The 15325-nt window shown below is 36.4% G+C and overlaps 1 protein-coding gene across 4 annotated transcripts in view; it reads left to right on the top strand.

The window, feature by feature from the left end:
* The window catches only part of SPPL2A (signal peptide peptidase like 2A), a 54040-nt gene that overhangs the window by 26103 nt on the left and 12612 nt on the right, over positions 1-15325 (top strand). For 3 of the 4 annotated variants that reach the window (XM_005863940.2, XM_005863941.2, XM_014537799.1), the window contains exons 7-15: positions 570-666; positions 1561-1662; positions 2825-2906; positions 3660-3734; positions 7335-7391; positions 7586-7639; positions 8078-8180; positions 8995-9072; positions 11361-11521. In XM_005863940.2, coding sequence (XP_005864002.1) covers positions 570-666; positions 1561-1662; positions 2825-2906; positions 3660-3734; positions 7335-7391; positions 7586-7639; positions 8078-8180; positions 8995-9072; positions 11361-11521 — 809 coding nt within the window. The remainder of the gene's footprint in view (positions 1-569; positions 667-1560; positions 1663-2824; positions 2907-3659; positions 3735-7334; positions 7392-7585; positions 7640-8077; positions 8181-8994; positions 9073-11360; positions 11522-15325) is intronic. The other variant, XM_005863942.2, reaches the window with a different exon arrangement.

Genomic DNA, 15325 nt, shown 5'->3' on the forward strand with positions numbered 1-15325 from the left:
GCGGGGGGGGGTAGAGAGCAACCAAAGGACTTGTAAGCATGCATATTAGCATAACCAATGGACACACACTGGGGCGGTGGGGGCTTGCCCAGGGTGGGAATGGTTGTGGTGTGGGGGGAGTCAATCGGGGGAAAAAGAGACATATGTAAAACTTGAGACAATAAAAAAAATTTTAATTTAATTTTTAAAAAGTGTTTATAATGGCTTATTCATTCTTCTATTTCTTACATTAAAATTAAATACTCATAAATGTGTACAACTCCCTTCATAGAAATCTTTAACAAACATGTCAGTTTGAATGATAGTAAATGTAGAGCCAGCTTCACAACCCTTTAAGCAATCATCCTTCCAATGTATAAAGGAATTGAAACAACACAAATTACTCTTAAAAGCTCAAGGTGTAAATATTTTCAGTTTAGTAACCAATTCAGATCATAATATGGCCAGTGCATTGAAAGTATCATGATCCGATGAGAAAGCTAAAGAATTGATATTGCTGTGTAAATATTTTCTTGTTACATTTTTTTCTGTTCTCATATAATTTAGTGTCTTGTTTTGTTTTCTTCTAGTTTATGTTATGATAGCAATTTTCTGCATAGCATCAGCAATGAGTCTATACAACTGTCTTGCTGCACTAATTCGTAAGATACCATATGGACAATGCACGTATGTATCTCTTATGAGGCATCCTGTAATGTTGGTTTTTATAATATAAAACAATACAAGAAAAAGTAGTCTTATTTTAAATCCGTGCAGTTTAGTATACATGTGGCTATTTAAATTTAAATTAATTAAAATTAAGTAAAATTACAATTTAGTTCCTCAGTTTCATTTGCCACATTTCAAGTGCTAAATTGCCACATGGCCAGGCCGGTGTGGCTCAGTGGTTGAGTGTCAACCTATGAACCAAGAGGTCATGGTTTGATTCCCGGTTTGGGCACATGCCCAGGTTGTGGGCTCGATCCCCAGTGGATAGCATCCAGGAGGCAGCCAATCAATGATTCTCTCTCATTATTAATGTTTCTCTCTCTCTCTCTCCCTCTGAAATCAATAAAAATATATTTTTAAAGAAATAAAAAATATTTTTAAAGAAATAGCCCTAACCGGTTTGGCTCAGTGGATAGAGCGTCAGCCTGCAGACTCAAGGGTCCCAGGTTCAATTCCGGTCAAGGGCGTGTACCTTGGTTGCGGGCATATCCCCAGTAAGGGGTGTGCAGGAGGGAACTGATCGATGTTTCTCTCTCATCGATGTTTCTAACTCTCTATCCCTCTCCCTTCCTCTCTGTAAAAAATCAATAAAATATATTTTTTAAAAAGAAAAAAAATTTTAATTTTAAAAAAGTGTTTATAATGGCTTATCATCACAGAAGGTTCTATTGAACTGATAAACATTTTATTATTACATTTTATTTAAAATCAAGACTTTTAAATTGTTATTGCAATAGTTTTCTTGTGACTGTGGTTAATAGTTGTCATTTCTCACAGTAAATAAACATTTTATTTCATCTGCAAGGTAAACTAACCTATTCTCATGTGTTTCTTTTGTTGTTGTCATTTTAGGATTGTGTGTTCTGGCAAAAGCATTGAAGTGAGACTTATTTTTCTCTCTGGACTGTGCATAGCAATAGCTGCTGTCTGGGCCGTGTTTAGAAATGAAGATAGGTATAAGTACTTAGTTTATTTGCTTTTAGATTACGGATGGATTATTTTATGTCTTGTCCTGATAATTATTCATTATGATTATTATGGAAGTTTTTGCTTTTATCCCAGAACACCATAGTCTTGAAAAAAGTTACTTGTTAAATAAGCAGATTTCGTATTAGTGGATTTGAGGTCATATAGAGAAGGAAATAATGAATCATAATTTAAACATCTAAGCTGAAATAGACTTAATTACATATATGCTTAATTATGATGTAGCCATAATTTAGTATACAATGGAGTACAGTGCAGCTATAAAGAATGAAGATCTCTATGAATTGATATGCAGTCATTTCCAGAATATATTTTTAAGTGAAAAAAATGCAAAAGAATATAAGTATACTAGAGTAGGCTACCTCTTATTTAATAAAGAAGGAGATATAAGAAAAATATATAGGTATTCATCCATTTACAGGAAGGATAACCAGAAAAAATATATATTTAAGTTTTTTAGTGTTTTATTAATGAAATTAGTAAAGTCCAAAGGATTTAATACCCTAAAATTTGGGAGCAAAGTTCATACATTTTAGGCAGCTTCGGGTATGAGAAATCATTTGGGAATTATGCATATCCATTTCTGATAGAGTATGTTGCATAGCTCTTGTTTCCTTTATGTTCTAGCTACCTATCCTTTGTTATACGCCGCCTTTCTAGAAAGAGACATGTATAAATTCAAAGATTAAAGATAAATATGCATTTATGTCTGATAGTATAGTATTATTAATTATTCTATTAAGGCAGTAAATTACTAAATATGAAAAATAGGAGAGGTTTTTCATTTTATTTTTATAATTGCTGCCTGATTATTGAATAATCAAATCATAGCAATTGAACAATTTTACTTTAGTGATCTATTCTTTTGAAAAGTTCCACTGAGAAATAGGCTGACAGGGGAGGGAGGTGGGAGGATGGGAAAAGATTAACCAAAGACTTAATGCGTATTTGCACAGCCCATGGACACAGATAATAGTGTGGTGAAGGCTTGGGGTGGGGCGGGGGCTGGGTGGAGAGGGAAGTGGTGGGAAAATACTGTCAACAACAAAAAATAAACTTAAAAAAGAAAAGGAAAGTTCCATCTGAAAATAACTGGATAAAATAATAGAGTAACTTCTTTTGATTTTAGGTGGGCTTGGATTTTACAGGATATCTTGGGGATTGCTTTCTGCCTGAATTTAATTAAAACACTGAAGTTACCCAACTTCAAGGTAAGGATATTCTACTCTGACAGCTAAAATAATTGTTTCTTTTTATGTTTTTAAAATTATTATTGATTTTAGGGAGAGAGAAAGAGAGAGAAACATCAATGTGAGAGAAACATCAATCAGTTGCATCCCATATGTGCCCCGACTGGGGATCAAACCTGCAACCTAGGTATGTGCCCTGACCAGGAATTGAACCTGCAGCCTTTTGGTGTGTGGGACGATGCTCCAACCAACTGAGCCCCCTGGCCAGGGCGATAATATTTTCTTTTGAAAACAACTTTACTGAGGTATAATTTACATATAATTATACCCATCTTAAGTGTGAAGTTTATTGAAATTTTACAAATGTATAACCACCATCACAATCAAGTTAAACATTTCTCATCTCTTCAAAAGCTCTATCATGCCCTTTTGCAATCAATCCTAAACCCCAGTCCCAGGTTACTACTGATATGCTAGCTAAAATATTTTAAATCATTTACATAATATGCCTAATTTATAAAATCCTTACAGGACTAAATATCAGGGAAGAACATTTCTTTGATTCAGTGATTCTTTTTTTTTATATAAAAAGAATAGGATAAAGAACATAAAAGTTTTAATGGGGTTTGTAGAGAAAACTACAAATAGTAGTAACCATTAATGCTTTAAAAAATAGTGTTCAAATGTATGTTCATATGTTTATTTATAATTTGAAAAATAATTTCTTAATTTAGATATGGGAAGTTTGACCTTTAAATTTGTTTCTTTCAACAGTCGTGTGTGATACTTCTAGGCCTTCTCCTCCTCTATGATGTGTTCTTTGTTTTCATAACACCATTCATCACAAAGGTATGATATTTCGAAACCCATGAGAAACATGCTAAAAGACGAGAATCTTAAACCTGCTCTTAGATTATTAGTTTTGCAGATGTTTACCCTGAGTGAGTTCTAACTCTTTTAAGAAAATTGTCATTGAAATTGGCCTTTTAATGGAGGATTTTTTTTCAAGCCTTTAAGCCATTCTGCTAAGTAAAAAATGTCTCCTGACTGATGTGAATATGAGAATATCTATAAATTTGCTTCCCACCCTTTTTAAAGTATCTTTTCTTATTGTGAAACAGTAAATGTTTGCTGTAGATAAAATAGACAACAATAATAATGAAAATGTGGCATTGCTACTCCCATTTCTGTAGCTGTCATCTGAGAGTACCACATTGGAAATCTGAAGACCTAACGTGTACCCTCATAACCCTGGATAAGTCAGATAGCTCTTTGTGCTTCAGTTTCCTAATCCATTGTGTGAAGGTGTATTACTAGCATTTCATCCTCCCTCTTCCATCAGTAAAATTCTTTTGGTTGCAACTAACAGAACCCAACCTACCCTTTCTGTACCAAAAAGGTCCCATCTATCCAAGCTGTGTGTAGAGGCCAAGATGGGGCTGGCCTCTGCAGAAACTCGACGCAGGGCTACATCTGCTCCCTTTCTGCTTCTGTCCATGTGTTCATGGTCTCAGACTGGCTTTTTCCATTTTGTTAGAATCATAACAACTGGCATCTCCTAGGTCATCTATTTGCAGCTCTGCCAGTAGCTCCTCAATAAAATGAAGGTGCTGTTCTCAGAACAAGGGAGAGGTGTTGGGTGAATGTGATAGTCTTTCATTATTTGCCTAATTTTTCCACTTTGTCCCTATTCCTATCTCATGAATATATTTTAAATTATTGTCTAATTCTCCCACTTCCCCTATTTTATTTCATGTCTTGCTTTGTAACTTTCTATCATCTCTTTATCCTTTGTCACTTTCACATATTTAATATTTGATATTATAATCACTACTTTTTTCCCCATTAGTTCTTTATCCATTCTTTAGCCCCTACCATCTGTAAAATCACTGTAAAACTCTGCACTTCCAGTAGGTACTTGCTATAATGGCGTAAGCCAAGCCTATGCCCCATTGGAGAGCTAAAATTGGCCCAAATCACAACTACTCCAACCATCTTACTAGCACCTTTCTGTGCCTTGATGATGAGCCATTTGACTAATTGACTTTATTTGCAATAGTACCCCACAAAAGCACAGAACTAGTATTACGGATTATAACAAAAATTGTTAACTTATTAAAGCATTTTTTTTAAAGTTCTAGCTAAAGTTGTCCTAGCTTATATCAATGTATTTGGTTCAATAAGATGTTTCTGTAAGGCACTCCATCAGAGATCTCATAATGAAAGTAAACCATTCTCTCTATAAAGCCATTGTCATAGGTCAACAGATCGTCATAGCATATGACACATAAATTTTACAGTGGCTATAGCTATATAAATTCTTGTTTTAAAATAATTTTTCCATTCTGTTTTAACACTAGCATCACTTTTTAAATGTCAAACGTGTCTGCCAGCAAACTATTTCCAATCTCTATACATAAAAACTTTTTGAATTTTAAAAGTATAGGGTAATAATAAAAATGTCTTTAAGCCCTCTTTCTTCCTTCTGTGCTTAGGGAATTCTTCATCTCCTTTTTTTCTATCTTAGTTTCCACCAACTAGGAATTTCTAGTAGTCTGATCAGGAAGAAAGATTGAAGTGCTCTTTGCTCTGTTCACTGTTACAGATTTACTTTAACACTGTCTTCTCAGTCTGGTTTGTTTTTATTGAAATTATAGACCTTACTTTTAGTAGGTAACTCAAAATGAAAATCAGATATGCAATTTCTTATTTTTGTTGTTCTCACTGAAAATTTCAAGTATTGAATATTGGACAATCTAAACATGTTCTCAACCCTGGTATTAGTAAACTTTTAATGAGTTAGCAGGGCCAGTGGCCAGTGTCTATTAGTACTGACAATAAGAGCCTATCTTCATTTTGTTGTTAATCCTCTCCTGAGGATATTTTGCCATTGATTTTTAAAGAGAGTGGAAGAGAGACACATCAATTGGTTGCTTCCCCACATGCAACCTGATGAGGGCTGGGGATCGAGCTTGCAACCGAAGTACGTGCCCTTGACCAAAATCGAACCTGGGACCCTTCAGTCTGCGGGCTGATGCTCTATCCACTGAGCCAAACCGGCTAGGGCATCATTTTTATTTCATACACCATGGTTTTTGTTATAGTATTTTGCAGATAGTAGTTACTCAAATACCTTGGACTGTTTGAGAGGATATCAATGATGTTCTTCAGTTAAATGTTTTAAATAACAGTTAGAAAACAAGCCAAACTCTTTTAACTGAAAATTGAATCACATGATGGGAGTTTGCTGTAAGGAACTGTATTAAATATTAGTTTATTTTTCTAAACTCTGTAACTTAACCCTTCAGTAACCCAAAGCTTAACATGAGGAAAAGATTTCTATAGCTCAGGACTTTATCCTTCTTCCTACTTAGCTCAGGTGTCAGCAAAGTACTCCTAAAAACATTCCGGTGACTTCTCCTTTACACCCACCCACATGTAAAATATTGTAGTTAGTAAATCAATTTTTCTAAACCTCAGCATTTATTTACCTTCCCACTACCTATTCTGAAGCTCGCTACCTCAGAATGTTTCCCCTCTCCACAGCGGACTTGGCTGGTAGGAAATAACTTTTTAATGAGCTCGTCACAGAGCCCACATAACAAGCCTGAGCCAGACACAAGGGAGAGAACTCAGCTAAGGTTAATGTTTTGATTGGGACATAAAAGCAGGCAGGGCTGATATTGGACAGCAGTTAGGGTAGAGAAGCATCTCAAGTTCTTTAGGGCTGGGTCTCTCAAGTTTGGCTTCATTGTTTTGTTATTGTGGGGAGTAGCCAGAGATCAAATGTATATTTATTTAAATAAAGTTACCAATATTGAATACAAATCTAAATATTAAAAAATAAATATTTCTTGTGTCCCCATTAATTGTTATCGCTAAAAATGACTAAGAACACATAATATATGACATAATATAACTAAAAACAGAAAAATTTATAGCCCATTAGAAATGCTAGATATGATTGTCAATACATATAAGCTGTATATGGTTTATCTGTCAGTTTCTGAAAATTGTTGAGTTCTGATAAAGTGGAACAGTGTTGCTAGGTGGATTTTGTTTCTGATTACTCCACCTTATCTACAGAGACTGTTTTAGGAAAAAAGGAGTATTTTATTTTATTTATTTAGTTTTAAAATATTTTTATTGATTTCAGAGAGGAAGGGAGAGGGAGAGAAAGGTAGAAACATCAATGATGAGAGAGAATCATTGCATGCCCCCTACTGGGGATCGAGCCCGCAACCTGGGCATGTGTCCTGACCGGGAATAGAACTGTGACCTACGGTTCATACGTCGGCACTAACCATTGAGCACAGCAGCAGGGCTTATGGTGCATTTAAAAAATCAATTTATGGTAGGCCATAATCCACAGGGCCAAATCATTCTTGAATACTGTCAGATTGTTCTCTTTAAATGATTGGACAATTTCTTTCATCTTCTCAATTTTAGAACGGCGAGAGTATCATGGTTGAACTTGCAGCTGGACCTTTTGGAAATAATGAAAAGGTAGCGATGGCATTTAAACAGAACTGGCTGCCACTGTATGTATGTGTGTCCAGTTAATAATTTGCCTTCCTGTGTAATTAATTGGTCATGTCGTGCATGTTAAGGTATTGTAAAACTTTATTTCTCACAGAATATAGCCCTTTTCTTAGTTATTCTAAATTATTAAATACCTATTGACTTGGGTTTCATCCTAGAATGATGGAAACTTGGTGGAAGCCACTGGTCAACCCTCAGCTCCCCATGAGAAAGTAAGGATTGTATTTCAGATATGTTCATTGGACTTTAAATTATAGCCTCTGAGACAAGACTCTTCTTTGGGGGAAAAAAATCCAGATTGCCAAAAAAAAAAAAAAAAAGATCTGTTTCAAGGCCTAAGTCATATTTTTGCTAAAAATGGAAAAGAGGTTAGATGTGGGGATACTAGAAGTAATAGTTAACCCTACACGTGTTTCGTTTTTTCCAGAACTACATATCTCTTTCTTTCAAGCTTCCTACACATTCAGAATATATATGTGTCTAGTTTATGTTTTCTAATTTCAAGTTCTTCTAAATGTCAGTTTTAAAATGTTAAAACAATCATTCTAATATTAATTCTTCCTTTTCTAAAAGGTATGGGTAAAAATTCCCAAGAGGGTTTATTGGTGACCCTTTTTCTTTTCTTTTCTTTTTTTGTTAAATAATTACAGTTACCAGTAGTCATCAAAGTACCAAAGCTGGCATATTTCTCAGTAATGAGTGTATGCCCCATGCCAGTTTCCATATTGGGTTTTGGAGACATTATTGTACCAGGTAAGCAATTGTTTGTAACAATTTCAGTAAAAAATACTGATCATTTCAATTTGTCAAATATATAGTACTTGTTAAAAGTTACCTACTCTGTATTAAGTATCTCTTGACTATTGCTAGAGCTGGGATCAATGATAAAGAAAGAAAAAAGCATTTTGAGTGGTAGAGGACAAAGCCCAATTGGTAACAACCAAAGTATATCTTCCATGGCTCAAAAAGTCTCTTAGAGGAAGCAACTAGGATCAGTATGACCTTCTTCCTTAAGGAAGTATAATATATTCAAAACCCTTTTTAAAAATTTAATTCAATAATACCAAATGTATTATAATTTCTGTTACTTCTGTTTTAAAGTAATAGTTACGTTTTAGGAAAAGTGATTTAGTAAAGGTGATTTAGAAACATAGTAAACACTGCCCTATAGGGTACTGTAATACAAAACATATAGCATATGGTGGAGTTGACGAGCTTTTAACATGTCTTCTCTGACCGTTATTGCACCTCTGCATTTTTTTTCTCATTGGGCTACCCGTAGAATAAACTTTTCACCCTAGCCCACTAAAAATATAGTTTAGAAGTAATTAATATTTCTCAATTAGCTGACACTTTGTCCTTCCTCACGTTTCTTACCGTTTCCCTGGGTCCTAAGTGCCTGTGGATGGGTAAAAAGTACTAGCTCTTATGAAAAATACACACACACACCCCCAAAAAACATTTTATTTACATAGTAAAGTCAAGTAGAGAGAAAATATAACAGTGTTGTGTTATGAGTTGTGGTGGTAGTTTTAAGAAAATAACGTTGAGTGTTTTTTCTTTTAAGGCCTGTTGATTGCATACTGTAGAAGATTTGATGAGCAGACTGGTTCTTCTTCTATATACTATGTCTCCTCCACAATTGGTAACTTTTTTGTGTTTTTTTTTATTATTATGTTGAATTGTGTTATATGTAGGAAAAGGTAGAGGTCTAAAAATAAGGAGCTCTAAATTCTAATTCGCCATCACTATCTAATAAGAAAAATATTTTTTCCCGTCAAAAAGGAATAATTATACTTTACTACCTACTTCACAAGGTTTTTGAGGCTTAACAAGGAAATTATATGTGAAAGAAAAACATTACATTTTATATGTAAAATACTTATTAGAGCAACTGGCACACAAGTAGTCAAATTATATAATACTAGATTTAAAAAAAATACTGTACGGATAACTATGTATTTATATAAATGAACTTATGGCACAATAACATCTCACCTAGGACAGCAAGTAGTTGTTACTTATCTCTCTGTTTCTATTGTATTTTTAAAAATATATATTTTATTGTTTTTTTTACAGAGAAGAAGGGAGAGGGATAGAGAGTTAGAAACATCAATGAGAGAGAAACATTGATCAGCTGCCTCCTGCACATCCCCTACTGGGGTTGTGCCCGCAACCAAGGTACATGCCCTTGACCGGAATCGAACCTGGGACCTTTCAGTCCACAGGCCGACGCTCTATCCACTGAGCCAAACCTGTTAGGGCTCTGTTCCTATTGTTGAGAACAGACAGGAGCAGGAAGGGAGCCAAAAATACTACTTCTGAACATATCAAATAGGTATATCAAAGTCCATACACCAGAATTCTTTTAGGTAAATGGCCTGCACCAGAGCCATTTACTAGTAGGTACTGTTCTAGCAAGGTTTTCCATTCCACAATTGAATTAAATTTAGAAAATTAGAAGTGTAGGTTAGCAGTAGAGAAGGGTGGTGCTAGAAATAGGTACCCTGATAACTAGAAACAACAAGTGAATGAAGAGATAAAAAATGAAAAAAGAAGAGCATTCTGAGGCCATTAAGTGTGTACTCTCTAAGGCAGTGGTTCTCAACCTTTTGGCCCTTTAAATACAGTTCCTCATGTTGTGACCCAACCATAAAATTATTTTTGTTGCTACTTCATAACTGTAATGTTGCTACTGTTATGAATCGTAATGTAAATATCTGATATGCAGGATGTTTCTTAGGAGACCCCTGTGAAAGGGTCGTTCGACCGCCAAAGGGGTCGCGACCCACAGGTTGAGAACCACTGCTCTAAGGGCATTAACATTAAGAGTCTAGCACCAGTTACTGTGATACAATAAAAGAACACTTGGTGAAAAGGTGAATAATAGGGACTGTGTCACTTCTGCTGTGTCACTTTGGCCAGCTTATTTCACTTCCCTGGTCCTCCATTGCCTCATCTGTAAAATGAGGAGGTAGACTCGGTTGTCTGTAAAGGCCCTTCCAGCTCAATATTCTCAGATCCCATGTTCAAAATGAGACCCCGAGTCATTAAGAAAAGATGAAATGATATTTGGTATGCTCTTGTTGCACAAGACCAGGAGATACATAATCAGTGTGAGAAGATTTTTTTCAAAGCAATCATTAGTACCTACAGGTCCAAATTTTAGTTATCTAAAATGTGAGACAACTCAAAATCCTTAATGGTAACAGATACATGAGACTTTCTTGAATTATGATATTTACCTATGGTTGATGGTTAGTATTTATACTAACCAGTTTCCAAGTTTTTCAAAAGTCCTATAGAATGTCTCTCCTAATTACTGTTTAGGAAAATAATGAAATTATGAAAAGAAGTCATAGAGTAAAATCGTCCTCAAATACTTAAAAACCAGTACTTCAACTAGGCATTTAAAAAATCCACCTTTGGCCCGGCTGGTGTGGCTCAGTGGTTGAGTGTCGACCTATGAACCAGGAGGTCATGGTTCGATTCCCGGTCAGGGCACATGCCCGTGTTGCAGGCTCGATCCCCAGTAGGGGGTGTGCAGGAGACAGCCGATCCATGATTCTCTCTCATCAATGATGTTTCTATCTCTCTCTCCCTCTTCCTTCCTCTCTGAAATCAATAAAAATATTTTTAAAAAGAAAAAGAAAAGCCCTCGCTGATGTGGCTCAATGGACAGAGGGTCAGCCTGCAGACTGAAGGGTCCCAGATTCGATTCGAGTCAAAGGCACATGCCCAGGTTGTGGGCTCAATCCTCAGTAGGGGGTGTGCAAGAGGCAGCCAATCAATGATTCTCTCTCATCATTGATGTTTCTATCTCTCTTCTCCCTTCCTCTCTCTGAAATAAAATAAAAATACATTTTTTTAATCTTTTAAAATCCACCTTTGGAAGCATTCAGAAATGACTGATGTTTGTTATTCTTTTTGCAGCCTATGCTGTTGGCATGATAATTACCTTTGTTGTTCTGGTGCTGATGAAAAAGGGGCAACCTGCTCTCCTCTATTTAGTACCATGCACACTTATTACTGCCTCAATTGTTGCTTGGAGACGTAAAGAAATGAAAAAATTCTGGAAAGGTAGCAGCTATCAGGTATGTGCTTATATTTTAGATGCCAAGTTATCTTATGAAATAATTCAGTGACTAACTTTGGCTGGAACTGCCTATATGTATCTAAGCTTTTATGTGCCAAGTATTTATCTTGATCTCTCAGGCTGTCCTTTAAGTTTTTTCCACTACTGCCCCTTCCTGTCCACCTGCTGCATCATCAGTTTTCATCACCACTGCAATCTGATGCCAAAATCCTGGTGACTCAGGAAGGAGTGGGAGGGCAGCAGGAAAAAGCAAAACATATTTCGACATGTTTTCAGAATGCACACAAAAGTAGACTTCATGGAATATAAAACTATGTTTAACTACTGAATTTTGAGACTGACATTAGCTATTTATAGTGAGAGTCCTAAGGTTTTTCAAATAAAAAGTATACCCTTGCTCCGGCCAGTGTGGCCGAGTTGGTTGGAGCATCATCCCATATACCAAAAGGTTGCAGGTTCAATCCCAGGTTGGTCATGTACAGAAGGCAACTGATCAGTGTTTCTCTCACACCAATGTTTCTCTCTCCATTTCCTTCCCTTCCCCTTCCTCTCTCTCTCTAAAATCATTAAAAAAAAAAAACCCACCATATCCTCAGGTGAGGATTAAAAAAAAAAAAGTATACCCTCTTCAGCATCTAAATGGGCCTAAGTAAATTAAATAGAGCACTCATTTTAGATTGACCTTTTTGTAAAATTTCAGGACACAAAAAAATCTTAATACCAGACTACTGTGTTTGAGTTGTGCCTTCATTGAAGTTAAACTCCTTTCTTCTTTTTCTGAATGTTCTTGGTATTCGACTAAAGTCTGTTTGCATTGAAATGAAAGAGGGTTGGGAAACCCTAGCCATTCAGGTCAGGGTCATGGCATTGATCCCTTCACAAGGCAGTTAGCACTGCTTTGCCCTATTACAACAAACTGCCCTCCTCCATCCACCCCCCATGCATGTGTGTCAGTGGTCACATGAACAAAACAGAGATACTTTGGGTGGATGACGCAATTCTGTTAGTAGATAAACAGTTCAAAGTTCATATTCATCTTGTAGTTGGTCTGTAGTATCATCTTTATTTAACAAGAGGTGATTAACACATTAAGTTAGACCAGTTGGAAAAGCACTGGTCTGGAATTCTTTTTGGATAAATCTTGTAATTTCTCTGAGATTTAGATAAAAATGACAACACCTGCCTTACTTCACAATGCCATTGTCTCAACATGTATTTATACACGTAGAATTAGTTTATAGTCACAAGGTCTGTGACTAAACTAGTAAGATAGGTTGCAACTTTTCCATTAAAAGGACACATAGAATTTTTATTTTTACAGATTTAAAAAAATAAAATATGTCCTACAACACATATTCTACTACTATACTAGCCTTTGGAAGCCACAACCCAAAAACTGCTCTTCATCATCATTTTTTTAAAATACCTTTTTATTGATTTCAGAGAGAAAGGGAGAGGGAGAGAGAGAAAAAAATATGAATGATGAGTAAGAATCATTGATTGGTTGCCTCCTGCACATCCCCTACTGGGGATCGAGCCTGCAACCCAGGCATGTGCCTTGACTGGGAATCGAACTGTGACCTCATGGGTCATAGGTTAACACTCAACCACTGAGTCACACCAGCCAGGCTCTTCATCATTATTTTTTAAAAATAATTTTATAGCCCTAACCGGTTTGGCTCAGTGGATAGAGCGTTGGCCTGCAGACTGAAAGGTCCCAGGTTCAATTCTGGTCAAGGGCATGTACCTTGGTTGCGGGCACATCCCCAGTAGGGGGTGTGCAAGAGGCAGCTGATCGATGTTTCTCTCTCATCAATGTTTCTAACTCTCTATCCCTCTCCCTTCCTCTCTGTAAAAAATCAATAAAATATATTTTTAAAAAATAATTTTATATTTTTTCATTTAGCAAATGTTTATTGAGCAGTTCTGTGACCCAGGTACTATTTTAGCTGGTGATAAAATATGAACAAGTTAGATACAGGTCTAACTCTTAGAAGTGAGAGTGCTGTGGGGGATACAGATGGAATCACTAATGATACGGTGTGATAAATGTACTAGTTATGGTAGGTGCCATGAAAGCTAGCAGGGGACACCCAGTGCTTATAGGTTCATGACTGAGTCAAAGGTGATTTGGGAAGGCTTTAAAGAATGTTAAATTTGCCCAGGCAGTGTTGTTCAGTGATTGGGTGTTGACCTATGAACCAGGAGATCATGGTTCGATTCCCAATCAGGGCACATGCCCAGGATGTGGGCTGGATCCTTAGTAGGGGGCATGCAGGAGGCAGCTGATCAATGATTCTCTCTCATCATTGATATTTCTGTCACTCTCTCTTCTTTCTTCTTCCTGAAATCAATAAAAATAAATTTTTGAAAAATTTTTAATTTTTAACTTTATGTTGAGACTTAAAATGAGCCAGGTGTTCCACGTTGAGGGACCCATGTCTTCAAAGGCTAGAGGGAAGCGAGCATGGCACATTCTAGGAACCAGATGTGGTTTAGGATGACTATAATGTTGAGTAAGCATAGGGGAGCTGGAGAAAATGAAAACTGGGGAAGGAAACAAGGGTAAGAACCTGTAGGATCTTATAAGCCATGTTAAAGAGTTTGAATACTATGCTAAGAACATTGGGGACCATTTAAGGGTTTTAAGAAATTTAGAGTGTTGCTCAGTAGTTGGAGTGTCAGCCTGCGCACCATAGGGGCTCGGGTTCAATTCCTGGTGCCAGCTATTACAATGAGAAGCAATAGTAACCAGAGTTAGGAAGGCAGTGCAGTGCGATAGAGAGAGGTGAACAAAGTCCATAGAAATTAAGAGGCATGATTAATGGGATGTGGTAATAGATTCAATGGAGGGGGAGGAGAAGGAAGTGGAGTCCAAGGTTTCTGGCTTGGTTAATTGAGTGGGTGGATGGTGATACCATTCACTGAGATAAAGAACGGCAGCAAATTTGAGGAAAAAGATGACAAATTCAGTGTTGGACAGGTTAAATGTTGAATATGAATTCAATTTTGAACATTTCAAAATATCTATAGGACCACCAGGAAGAAATACTAGGCAGTTGAATAAATGTCCCCTGATGTGCAGAAGGTTTCTAACTCTTAGGGCACCTACTAGTATCTGATTAACTGATTATGACATAGGACAACATGGGGAATTTTGTTTGGGGTTAGCATTAAAACTTAGGTTAGACTTTAAATTTGGGATTGTTAGTGAGAGCACATGTGATATCTTACAGAAGTAAATGTATTTCTTGTTATTTGCATTTTATTCTTATTTCTAAAATTGTCCCTTCCATTTAATACAGATGGGGCAAAAATATGTGATAGTTGTTAATATATGAAACAGCTTATTCTTGTATTATTAATTATTGTATTGTGTTATTTTCTATATGAACAACTGTAAACCCACTTTTGCCCCACCCTGTACAGATTTTGAAGTAGTATTATAAAAATAGTGCTTATTACAGAAAAGTTTGAAAAGACAAGAAAATTAAGTCCACCAGTAATCCCACCACCTAGAGATAGCCACTCCTAAAATGTAGGTGAGTTTTTTTATGCCTTACTAGATGAATGAATAGGTGAGTGGGTGATCCCATCTACACTAATAAAAGAGAAACATGGTAATTAGCATACGACCGCTACCCTTTTCATTGGCTAATCAGTGAGTATATGCAAATTAACTCTCAGCCAAGATGGCGGCCGGCAGCCAGGCACTGAAGCGAGCACGAGGCTTGCTTGCTGCAGACTCCAACGTTCCCCGCCTCACTTGCCAGCCTCTCATCTGCAACTCTAAGCAACTATA

This window comes from Myotis brandtii, unplaced genomic scaffold (genome assembly GCF_000412655.1).
Source record: "Myotis brandtii unplaced genomic scaffold, ASM41265v1 scaffold182, whole genome shotgun sequence".
Taxonomy (NCBI): domain Eukaryota; kingdom Metazoa; phylum Chordata; class Mammalia; order Chiroptera; family Vespertilionidae; genus Myotis; species Myotis brandtii.